Source organism: Carassius carassius, chromosome 14, assembly GCF_963082965.1.
Source record: "Carassius carassius chromosome 14, fCarCar2.1, whole genome shotgun sequence".
NCBI lineage: Eukaryota > Metazoa > Chordata > Actinopteri > Cypriniformes > Cyprinidae > Carassius > Carassius carassius.
The window spans coordinates 8,650,216-8,662,812 of NC_081768.1; the positions used below are offsets into that span (position 1 = coordinate 8,650,216).

Consider the following 12,597-nt stretch of genomic DNA (forward strand, 5'->3'; position numbering starts at 1 on the left):
ATAATATGCATTTTTTTTTTACCCTACTTGCTCATCAACTCCCAAGTGATTCGCTTAACGATTCATTTTCCAAACCCCTCCTTTGCGTGACGCTAATCTGCGGTGGTTGGTCCCTTTGATCGATTTAATTTTCATTTCATAAAGCAGCGTTTGTGAGCGCAGTGCTGCTTTGTGTACAGCCATTATCGGGAAACAGCTATTTTTACTGCTCCAAAAGCAGCACATAGTGGCAAAGAATGAGTTTGCATTTTCATTCAGACCAACTCAAAAATTGTCCCTTTTTTCTTTTCCAGCCTTTTTTGAGCTATGTTCTGTACGGTCTAGTCGGGGCAGTAGGGCTGTTGACTCACTATCTGTTGCCCCAGATGAGGAAGCAGTTACCCTGGTACTGTTTCTCACATCCGCTGCTCAAAACCAGGGAGTACTATCAGTTTGAGATCCGGGGTAAGACACAAATTTAAGTTCTGTAAAGATAACATTGTTATTCTGATGGGACTTAGTTAGCATTAACAGTACTGAAGTATGAGCATATTTTCTATGTGCAGGTGCTGCCCATGTCATGTGGTTTGAGCGTACACATGTGTGGCTGCTCTTTGTAGAGAAAAACATCCTCTATCCACTCGTTGTGCTTAATGAGCTGAGTGGCAGCGCACAGGAGCTCGCCAGCCCCAGGAAACTCAACACAGAGTCAGTATTACCTCTTCTATCTGACCTCACTTCTTAATGTTTTTCATTCATTGTTAACAGTTGTTTTTTTATTGGCCAACTGATTGACTGTCTGCAACTTAATGTTGTGTATCAGCTCAACATTGTTCTGTGTTATCATTTACAAGCAGTCAATAAATTTGTTCTCTCTCTCTCTCTCTCTCAGGGTGGGGGCTCTAGTGATAACTATCGCTGGGCTGAAGCTGCTGCGTTCTTCCTTCAGTAGTCCAACATATCAGTATGTCACGGTCCTCTTCACGGTCCTGTTCTTCACATTTGATTACCGGCAGTTGTCTGAGACATTGCTGCTGGATCTTTTCGTTATGTCCATCATTTTCAGCAAGGTCAGCCCTCATTCCTCTAGCATTCATCTCTAGGAATCATTACCACAAAATAAACCCCTTAACTTGATAGACCCCTCTACTTCTCTCAATTCTCTGTAGCTCAATTCAATATTTTATTTTTCATTTCATGATGTTTTATGTAAAAAGCCATATAAAGCAGTGTAATCTAAAATCTTAAACAAATCATTAAGATGATACTACCTTTCTCTGCTTCTCTTACATTTTAAATAGTTGTTTTTCAGATACTGTACAAAATGTCTATTATATAACTGTGTGATATGTTTTCTTTTGTAGTTATGGGAGCTCTTTTATAAGTTGAAGTTTGTTTATACCTACATCGCTCCTTGGCAGATTACCTGGGGCTCTGCCTTCCATGCCTTCGCCCAGCCGTTTGCAGTGCCACGTATCCTAAACACACCAGATTTAACATATTTCATAGGCGTTGTCAAATTCAGGTGTCTTTGTGATTCTCTCTGTTCTTCCTTGACTCCGCCCCCTCCAGACTCTGCCATGTTGTTTGTACAGGCCATTGTATCTGCTGTGTTCTCCACTCCATTAAACCCTTTTCTTGGCAGTGCCATTTTCATCAGCTCCTACGTACGTCCTGTGCGCTTCTGGGAGAGAGAATACAAGTAAGACGCTCTTGAATATCAGTATCTCCAATTTCCTTTGGCCTTTTTAGCCCAGTCCACAAAACATTTAAGAGATTGTTAATTTAATTTGTGTATTTTAGTACTAAGCGGGTCGATCACTCCAATACTAGACTTGCTTCACAGCTTGACAGAAACCCAGGTACGACTAGATACATTATCTTCTGTAAATGTAAAATCATTTGTAATTTGCTCATGATGGACTAGTTTTGTTTTTACAGTCATCTCATCTCTCATGTTTTCAGGTTCAGATGATAATAACCTGAACTCCATCTTCTATGAGCATTTGACGCGGTCCCTGCAGCATTCTCTATGTGGAGACCTGCAGCTGGGCCGCTGGGGAAACTACAGCACCGGAGACTGCTTCATCCTGGCATCTGATTACCTTAACGCTCTCGTTCACCTTGTTGAGATCGGCAACGGCCTCATCACTTTCCAGCTCAGAGGACTTGAGTTTAGAGGTGAGGAGAGGAAGAGAAAAAGAAACAAACAATAAATCAAATAGTTACACTATACCATTCAAAAGTCTCGTGTCAGTATGATTTTTATGAAAGAAATTATTACTTTTATTCATCATGGACACATTAAATTGATCAAAAATGAAAGTAAAGATATTTGTTACAAAAGCTTTATGTTACTATTTCAAACCAATTCTGTTCTTTTCATGTGCACTTTCTATTCATTAAAGAATCCTGAAAAAATGTATCACAGTTTCCACAAAAAATATTAAGCAGAACTTTTTTCAACATTGATAGTAACAAAAATATTTCTTGAGCATGAAATTTATATATTAGAATGAATTGTGACACTGCAAACTGAAGTAATGGCTGCTGAAAATCCAGATTTGCCATCACAGGAATAAACCACATTTTAAAATATTTTCAAATAGAAGACAAATAGTTTTAAAATGTAAAAATATTTTATAGAATCACTGTTTTTACTCGATATTTGTCAAACAAAGGTGAACATTCTTTCAAAAACATTTTGAAACAAAATATTCAACTTTTGAACATCGGTGTAAAATCTGACCGTTATATTTCTTGAAAATGTAACATTATGGAAAAACTGGATTTTGCTTGCTCTTTTTAAATATTATGGCTCGCTGTACTCTAAATTTAAAAATTAAAACTTTCACCGTAGTCCACCGAAACCGTTTTTAGAAATTAAGCTTAAAAAAAACAGGTCATTCAGAAATCAGTTAGTAACAGTAAGATTTACAGTGCCCTCTTTAGTATTCAGCGACTAGGTGGGGGTGTGGTTGCTCAAATTGAGGAGGTAACTAATCAATAATAGAGATCATTTACATATCTTTAATGCAGTGTAGCTAAGACAACCCTTTGTATTTCCAGGGATCATATAATATTTTACATATGTTATTACTGAATTATATACAAGTCTAGTTAAAATATTCGGTCTCATTTCTATCTCAGGGACGTATTGTCAGCAGAGGGAGGTGGAGGCGATAACGGAGGGAGTTGAAGAAGATGAAAGCTGTTGTTGCTGTGAGCCTGGTCATCTCCCTCATCTGCTGTCATTTAATGCTGCTTTCGGGCAGCGCTGGTTGGCCTGGGAGGTTCTGGTCACTAAATACGCCCTGGAGGGCTACAGCATCACCGATAACAGTGCCGCGTCTATGCTGCAGGTGTTTGATCTGCGGCGAATCCTCACCACATACTACGTTAAGGTCAGCAGAAGGATCTTCCAATCCTGTTCCAAACTGCTATTTTGATAATTGGCTAGGCAAGATAAAAATAAAAAAAGATAATGTCCTGAATTTAAAAAAAAATAATTTATTCATTATTTCTGTTTATATGTTTGTAGGGCATCATTTACTATGTCATTGCATCTCCTACACTGGAGGAGTGGCTGGCGAACGAAGCCCTTCTGGAGGGCTTGAAGAGCTGCGGAGAGCGAAACTATGTTGACCTAGATCCGACTTTTAACCCCAATATTGATGAAGACTATGACCACAGACTGGCTGGAATCTCCAGAGACAGTTTCTGCTCTATCTACCTCAGCTGGATCCAGTACTGCAACTCACAGAGAGAGAAGGTGAACTTATGCTCAGCTACACGACATGTCTGATCAATATGTTAAAGCTGAGCAGTTTAAAATTAATCTAAGCTACCATTTAACAATTTTAGGTATGCTTTTAACAAACAAAGTGTTTTCTACTCAGCAAGACTGCATTTATGTGATAAAAAAGTACTGTACAGTACATACAGTATATATTACAGTAATACTGTAATATATAATTGCAATTTAAAGTATCTGTGTTCTATTTTAATATAGTTTAAAATGTAATTTATTCCTGTGATGCAAAACTGAAATTTCAGCTGTCATAACTGAAAAGTCTTCAGTGTCACATAATCCTTCAGAAATCATTATAATATTCTGATTTGGAGCTCAAGAAACATTTCATCTGAACTACTTAATATTTTCTTTTGGAAACCATCATACGTTTTTAAGGAGTTTTAGGATTTTTAGTTCAAAAGTTTTGGTTTTATTTCAAAAGAACCTCATTTAATTGTCTTTACTATTTTATTAGTAGTTTAAAAAATGTCTATTGTCATTTAATGCATTCTTGTTCGATAAAAGTATTTAAGTATTTCTTTTTAGAAGTTGCAGTGTTTGTAAAAAAAAAAAAAAAAAACCTTTCTGTCTATTTCTTGCAGCCATTGGACAGTGAGAAAGACTCTGCTTTGGTTTTGCTGTGTTATGGTCTGTGTGTTTTGGGAAGGAGAGCTCTGGGAACTGCATCTCACCATATGTCCAGGTGGGGGAGCAAAATCCTTTACTCTGCTCGAGTTTTTCCATGAAGCTTGTTATTAAGAAATTTTTTTGTGGTTTGTTTGTTCTAATGGTGTGTGTTTGTGTTACAGTAATCTAGAGTCTTTCCTGTATGGACTGCATGCCTTGTTTAAGGGAGATTTCCGGATCTCATCTGTAAGAGACGAATGGATCTTTACTGACATGGAACTGCTGAGGAAGGTGGTTGTCCCTGCAATTCGCATGTCTCTTAAACTGCACCAGGTGAGACACATTTGTGTGCAAGATTTAATGTCATCTGTTCTCTGTCACATCAAATGTGACTTTTATTATTTTATGCTTTTTGTGTATATTTGAACCAAATTTAAACTCTCTGCAGGATCACTTCACCTCCCCTGATGAGTATGAGGAATCATCAGTGTTGTTCGAAGCGATTTCTTCACATGAGCAGACACTGGTGATTGCTCATGAGGGCGACCCGGCCTGGCGCAGTGCTGTCCTGTCAAACTCCCCCTCTCTGCTCGCCCTCAGACACGTGTTGGATGAAGGGACCAATGAATACAAGATCATCATGCTTAACAGACGCTACCTCAGCTTCAGGGTCATAAAGGTGAGCGAGGACAAAAAGACAGGATCAAATGGAAGAAAGCGGACTGACAGGGAAAAGACAACGTATTACAGGGATCCTCAAATCTGGCCCACAAGATCCACTTTTCTGTTTAGCTTCGGTTTAGCTCTAACTATAATTAAACACACCTGAGCATACTAATCAATGTCTTCAGGATCATTAGAAAATCACAGGTTGTTGAGTTTGATCAGGGTTGGAAATAAATTATGCAGTGCATTGGCCCTCCAGGGCAAGATTTGAGGAACCCTGATGTATTATATTAACAAATAAATGATTGTCCATTTGTTCATGTTCTTAGGTGAATAAGGAGTGTGTGCGCGGTCTGTGGGCTGGACAGCAACAGGAATTGGTGTTTTTGAGGAACCGAAACCCAGAGCGTGGAAGCATCCAGAATGCCAAACAAGCACTACGCAATATGATCAACTCTTCATGTGACCAGCCAATCGGATATCCCATCTATGTCTCACCTCTGACCACATCTTACTGTAATACACACCCCCAGCTGGGACACATACTGGGAGGACCAATTAGCATCGCCAACATACGAAACTTTATCGTCAACACATGGCACAGGTGTGTGTTTGTGTGTGTGGTTGAATGAACTAGAATGGACATATTATGATTGTCATACTAACAGCGCTTTTCTCTCTCACTGCAGACTGCGTAAGGGTTGTGGCGCTGGCTGTAACAGTGGCGGGAATGTTGAAGATTGTGATGCGGGTGGCTTGTCGTCTGGCAGTGGGAATTCTGGGAATTCTCGGACTGCAGCGAGTGATTCCCAGCACAGCTCAGGACCCACAGCGCTGCACGCTTACACAGCTCATTCTCTAGGTAAACACACCGTCAGTGCTAAGACATCACTTACTGGTTGAACACGTTTACTGTGATTTGCATAAAAATATGATGTATTTGCAGATACTTTATCAGTGTTTTAGGGTTTAACATGACTCTTTATGGGTATAATATATGTTTATTGTCAAATTCTCTGCAGCAATAGAGTAAAACTAGAAAAGTTTATCAAAACAGTTGGCATGACAAAGTACTGTGAAAAGTTGAAAGATTTTAAAGTTTTTTAGGCCTAATTTAAATCTTGTAGGATAGACGTGGAAGGATGAATGGACAGATGGATGGATAGTTAGATGGATAAGAAGATGGATGGATGAAAAGATACTGTAGATAAATGGACTGAAGGATAGCATGATGGATGGATAAACAATAAATAAAAAATAAATAGATAATACACAGGTGCTGGTCATATAATTAGAATATCATCAAAAAGTTTATTTATTTCACTAATTCCATTCAAAAAGTGAAACTTGTATATTATATTCATTCATTACACACAAACTGATATATTTCAAATGTTTATTCCTTTTAATTTTGATGATTATAACTGACAACTAAGGAAAATCACAAATTCAGTATCTCAGAAAATTAGAATATAACTTAAGACCAATACAAAGAAAGGATTTTTAGAAATCTTTTTCACATTTTTGAATGGGTTTTGTTTCACAATCCTCTCCAGGGTGCGGTTATTCTATTGCTTGTACACTTATTTTCTACCACATCTTTTCCTTTCCTTCGCCTCTCTATTAATGTGCTTGGACACAGAGCTCTGTGAACAGCCAGCCTCTTTTGCAATGACCTTTTGTGTCTTGCCCTCCTTGTGCAAGGTGTCAATGGTCGTCTTTTGGACAACTGTCAAGTCAGCAGTCTTCCCCATGATTGTGTAGCCTACAGAACTAGACCGAGAGACCATTTAAAGGCTTTGCAGGTGTTTTGAGTTAATTAGCTGATTAGAGTGTGGCACCATGTGTCTTCAATATTGAACCTTTTCACAATATTCAAATTTTCTGAGATACTGAATTTGGGGTTTTCCTTAGCTGTTAGTTATAAACATCAAAATTAAAAGAAATAAACATTTCAAATATATCAGTCTGTGTGTAATGAATGAATATAATATACAAGTTTCACTTTTTGAATGGAATTAGTGAAATCAACTTTTTGATGATATTCTAATTATATGACCAGCACCTGTAGATAAATGGATGATGGATAAGATGGATGGATGGATGTATAGAATAAAAATATAAATAGATGGATGAAAGATTACAAAGATTGATAAGCAGAGCGGGGTGTGGATGGACTGATGGATAGATAGATTAATGGAGAGACTGATGCATGGATGGATGGATAAAAATGTAGTTAAACAGATGAAAGGATGATGATAAATTAAAAGAGAGATGAATGGATTAATAGATAAATTAAAGAATGGATAAAAATATAGATAAATGGAAGATAGATGATGATAGATAAAAAAATAGATATATAGATGGATAGATTAAAATGGATGGACAGATGAACAAATGGATAGATAAAAAGAAATTAACCAATAGATAAAAAGAGATAAACGGATGGATAAAATGAAGGATATATAGATAGATGAACAGATGGATATGGACAGATAAAAACAGATAAACGGATGAATTGATGGATAGATAGAAAGATAGATTATGGAAGCGTATGGGTAGCAATATTCAATTTGGGATGTAATATGCAAAATGACAATGCAATATGTAAAATGACAATGCAATATGTAAAATGACAATGCATACATTTTTCAATACATTTGTGCAACGTTTGGTGCAAAATGAAAATTAAATTACATAATTTTCATTTGCCATTTCATACACCAGTTTTAATATGTAAAATGAAAACGAATTTTAACGCTTTATAAGTTGCAAAATTAAAATGAAAATGTATTACAGAAAGGATTAGATATGTGTAACATGTTCAAGCAAAAACTGTGGCAAAATTATCATTTAAATGCTATTTTTCTTAAATGCATTAACACTCAGTCAAAACACTTACGATTGCATTTTCATTCAGTGTCCCGCAATGAATGTAGCAAAATTCAATGTGCACATTGAAAATGCATTCCGAGCCGATCACTTGTCCGCCCCCTCCCGCCATGTCAATAACTCCGTGAACAAGGCGGGGCTTGCAGAAGGTCAAGAGACTAAATACTCAAGAAGAGGATTCAAGTGAGAGAACATGGACAAGACAGTTGGTCCGTGTACGTTTTGATCATTACGGTTTATGGCTTCAATATTTCATTCGCACTTGTGGGCGGAGCTGAAACGCTGCTTTCATCTGATTGGTCGAATCGCTCCACCTTCAACTCGGTCTTTTCATTCTTTCAGGCAGAATAAGAGTCAGTGCGAGTAAAGCACTGTAATGTCTGAAACCACCGCTCACTGTTCATTAGCATAATATTTTAATCAGATGTAGCTGGGCACATAATTCGTGCTGCTGAGACCTGCAAATTATTTCTAGGTTGTATTATTGTATGAATATTGTCCCACTGATAAATACAGTGCAAATAGTTCTGTCTCTTTGGATAAAAGTGAAGTGGAAATAAAAATCAATAATAGACTGAACAGTTCCATGTCTGTAACATTTACCACTCTCATCTTTTAAGTCATAAGGCACTAGGTATGTGTGTGTGACATTAATAAATAATTGTATAAATTAATATAGTTACATTTCAGAAATAAAAATAGTAAAATTAGCTCTATGCTGCTCAGTGCTCCTGTAGCCTATCCCAGAGCGCCCTCTCGCGGCTGTAGACGGTAATGTTTTCTCTTGGTTCTGAATAAATGCGACTTAATAGTCCAGTGTTACTAATATATGTTTCTTCCTCGTCATGACGTATTTTTGGACTGATGCAACTTATACCGAAAAATATGGGTAACATTATTATTATTATTTATTATGAGTAATTGACACAGACTACAACTTTAATGTTTCACCAAATTCAGCTCAGATCTTCAGACTCGTCTGACTCGTGTTGCTGTATAACTGGCCAGACTTACCTTCCCAAAAAATCCTATTTAATTTTATTTCATAAATTTAACTATATTTATTTCCACTTCACTGTTATCCAAGGAGACAGAACTATTTGCACTGTTTTTATCAGTGGGACAATATTTATACAATACTACAACCTAGAAATAATTTAACGGGGTCTCTTGCAAGTCGCAGCAGCACGAATTATGTGCCCAGCTACATCTGATTCAAATATTATGCTAATTAACAGTGAGTGGTGGTTTCAGACATTACAGTGCTTCACTTGCACTGACTCTTATTCTGCCTGAAAGAATGAAAAGACCGAGCTGAAGGTGGAGCGACTCGACCAATCAGATGAAAGGAGTGCTTCAGCGCCGCCCACAAGTGCGAATGAAATATTGAAGACATAAACCGAAATGATCAAAACGTACATGGACCAACTGTCTTGTCCATGTTCTCTCACTTGAATCCTCTTCTTGAGTATTTAGTCTCTTGACCTTCTGCAAGCCCCGCCTTGTTCACGCAGTGATTGACGTGGCGGGAGGGGGCGGACACGTGATTGGCTAGGAATGCATTTTCAATGTGCACATTGAATTTTGCTACATTCATTGCGGGACACTGAATGAAAATGCAATCGTAAGTGTCTTGACTGTGAGTGTTAATGCATTTAAGAAAAATAGCATTTAAATGATAATTTTGCCACAGTTTTTGCTTGAACATGTTATACATATCTAATCATTTCTGTAATACATTTTCATTTTAATTTTGCAACTTATAAAGCGTTAAAATTAGTATTCATTTTACATATTAAAACTGGTGTATGAAATGGCAAATGAAAATTATGTAATTTCATTTTCATTTTCATTTTGCACCAAACCTTGCACAGATGTATTGGAAAATGTAAATGTAAATACAGAAATGCATTGCCATTTTACATATTGCATTGCCATTTTGCATATTACATTCCAAATTGAATATTGCTACCCATATGCTTCCATAATAGATAACCTACAAGAAGTAAGTAACCTACAGTCTCTCTCTGTCTTCAGGTACGAGTCAGAGTTCTCAGTCAGTGCAGTCTGGCTTGGTTCGTCAGTCTCCTGCTCGTGCGTCTGTCATCAGTCAGTCGTCCTCGTATCGTCACAGCAGCAGCCGCCAGTCTTCACTCCGCACGTCTGTGACGGGTCTGGAGCCCTGCAGACGTTCCTCCAGCAGCCAGCTCTCTCTCCGCACGCTGCCTACCTCCCTCCAACTCCGGCTGGGCACCAACGCCTCGGCTGCCAACCCCGACCCACCCGGCCCCTCCAGCTCCCTCTCAGCTTACTCCATCCCCCCCTGCAAACGACATGCCCACACACTCGCCAGTCTGCTGGGAAACGAAGCCTTAGGGCTGGGGACAGACAACCATCCTCACCCCCACCATCATCTTCACTACATCCACCATCATCATCACAATCCCTCGCTCTCCTGTCTGAGAAGGGATGACATCTCCTACAGGGTGCAGGTGAGTGTCTGACTTTCTCATATTTTGGATCTTAATTGTGTGAAATTCATTGTAATAATGAAGCATATGCATGTGTGTAGATTGTGGATGTGAGTCAGGTGTTGGATGTAATGAATCATCCCAAGAGGAAGGAGCTGGTGTGGCCAGATGACAGCATGAGACAGAGATCTGGACGCAACTTTTGGAGGGACTGGGGTCCCCTAGAGGGCATGGAGGGTCACGTGAGTACATCACACACCAGTGTTGTTATTGTTAACTGAAACTTATCAAAATAATAGACAAATGTAAATATGTACATGTACTGTACTGTATTACATTTCCACATATGAAATATATTGTCATAGGAAGTAAAAAGAAATTGGAGCAATTTACATTACAATTTGTAATTTAGCAGACACTTTACAAATAAATAAATAAATATATGTATATATATATATATATATATATATATATATATATATATATATATATATATAATGTGTATATATTAAAAAAACCTATATCAGTAATACATTTTATATTATATATGCTTTATTAAAACAACATACATACAAAAATCTGTAGTTTGTTTTTTAAATAATTGTTAAAAATGCATTTATTACAAAAGTTTTTACAAATTGTTTAAAATGCATTTATTACCAAAGATTTTTTGTATATATGTTGTTTTAATAAAGTTGCATTTATAACTAAAACATATATTACCGTGATATTATTTATCATATTACATTTCTGTATGGGTCTCACACATTTGGCTGCATCATCCCCTGGAATGATTTAGGATGTCATTAGATGTCCTTGTTGTTTTCCTGAGCCCATTTTAGTTGGAGATCCACTGGACAGGTGATTTTCAAAATGCATGGTTCTATTTTGATCACTATTTGTTGGTTGAGTCAGATGAAACCTATCAATGAACATGTCCACAGTCCAAGTCATATTTCTTTTTTTTCTTTTTTCTTTAAGAATTCAAGCATATTATAGAACTTTTTATGTATTTTTAAATGCCAGTTGAGTATTTTTTACCCAAATTCACCCTACTATCCTAACTTCCCACTGTTCACTCTCTCTCCATAGGTGGTTCATCGTTGGGTGCCTTGCAGTCGTGATCCGGTTAGTCGGTCTCACATTGATAAGACCATCCTGCTGGTCCAGGTGGATGATAAATTGGTTCCCATTATAGAGACAGGAGTGATTGAACTGGGGGCAGAAGTGTGAGGATGCACTCGTCTAATGTCAGGCCAGAGGAAGAATGAGGTCACACTCACTTCCAGCTGCTGATCAGGGCGCAGGAAGCCAGGGAATTGTGCAAATGGATAACATACACACTCACACACGCTGCAAGAAGCACATTTGCTCCAATCGGGACAGAGAGCTGCCTTGCTCTGTGTTCCTCAGATATGCTGCATGAGAGATCAGCTCCTGTAAACTCCCTCTTTCTCTCTCCTTTACAAGCAGCTGCAGTTTCCTTCGGTTTTTTAGGTTCTATGCATCTCATCAGCTGTCTGTAAACACATGCAAACTCACAGGGAACACTACGGCCGAGCTTGATGTACACGCAGAGAAGAGTTTTTTTTATTACAGCTATAATTAAGTTTTATTTCACATTTCTGCCAAATTAAGTCAGGTGCACAGTGCTGCCCTGGACATGCAGTAAATCATGTGACAGACTGTGTTTTACTAGCTGCCAAGACAGATGATCACGGTGAGGATGATGATAAAAAGAAGCAATTGCTTCTGATACAGAGCATCCCTACTCTTCATCCTCGTTGATTTTGTTGAGGATCCATTTGATAACAGAGATGTGTTATGAGAAACTTTAACTTGCACTATGATTTGATTTGTTTTTGATTTGCAGATGTGCACTACTCTTTAAGATCAGAAATTATTTATTCCTTCACGATTTGAATCGCCATGGTTACCGATGCCTTTGGAATGCAAAATGCGAAATCATTGACACATTCGTTTCTGCCGTTTGGACAGTTTTTCTTTAGCTTGAGGACAGAAGTGGTTTCTAACCACATGTAGTTATGTATGAATATATAAATGTGTCTGTAAAAAGATTTGGCTTTGAATATTTATTATTGTATTTACATTTTGTTATATTGTTTTTCATTTACAAGACAAATAAAAGACAATGCATTAATATTATTT

General features: G+C 37.7%; 1 protein-coding gene across 2 annotated transcripts in view; it reads left to right on the plus strand.

Annotated features, from left to right (window-relative positions):
• Window positions 1-12,594, plus strand: part of LOC132156869 (pecanex-like protein 1) — a 30,792-nt gene extending 18,198 nt beyond the window's left edge. For both annotated transcript variants that reach the window (XM_059565925.1, XM_059565926.1), the window contains exons 20-36: window positions 294-444; window positions 546-687; window positions 872-1,049; window positions 1,344-1,452; window positions 1,552-1,681; window positions 1,783-1,841; window positions 1,945-2,160; window positions 3,130-3,383; window positions 3,521-3,751; window positions 4,375-4,475; window positions 4,582-4,732; window positions 4,848-5,078; window positions 5,395-5,669; window positions 5,755-5,927; window positions 9,995-10,449; window positions 10,530-10,670; window positions 11,521-12,594. In XM_059565925.1, coding sequence (XP_059421908.1) covers window positions 294-444; window positions 546-687; window positions 872-1,049; window positions 1,344-1,452; window positions 1,552-1,681; window positions 1,783-1,841; window positions 1,945-2,160; window positions 3,130-3,383; window positions 3,521-3,751; window positions 4,375-4,475; window positions 4,582-4,732; window positions 4,848-5,078; window positions 5,395-5,669; window positions 5,755-5,927; window positions 9,995-10,449; window positions 10,530-10,670; window positions 11,521-11,661 — 3,138 coding nt within the window. In that variant the 3' untranslated portion in view covers window positions 11,662-12,594. The remainder of the gene's footprint in view (window positions 1-293; window positions 445-545; window positions 688-871; window positions 1,050-1,343; window positions 1,453-1,551; window positions 1,682-1,782; window positions 1,842-1,944; window positions 2,161-3,129; window positions 3,384-3,520; window positions 3,752-4,374; window positions 4,476-4,581; window positions 4,733-4,847; window positions 5,079-5,394; window positions 5,670-5,754; window positions 5,928-9,994; window positions 10,450-10,529; window positions 10,671-11,520) is intronic.
• Window positions 12,595-12,597: the final 3 nt, after the last annotated feature.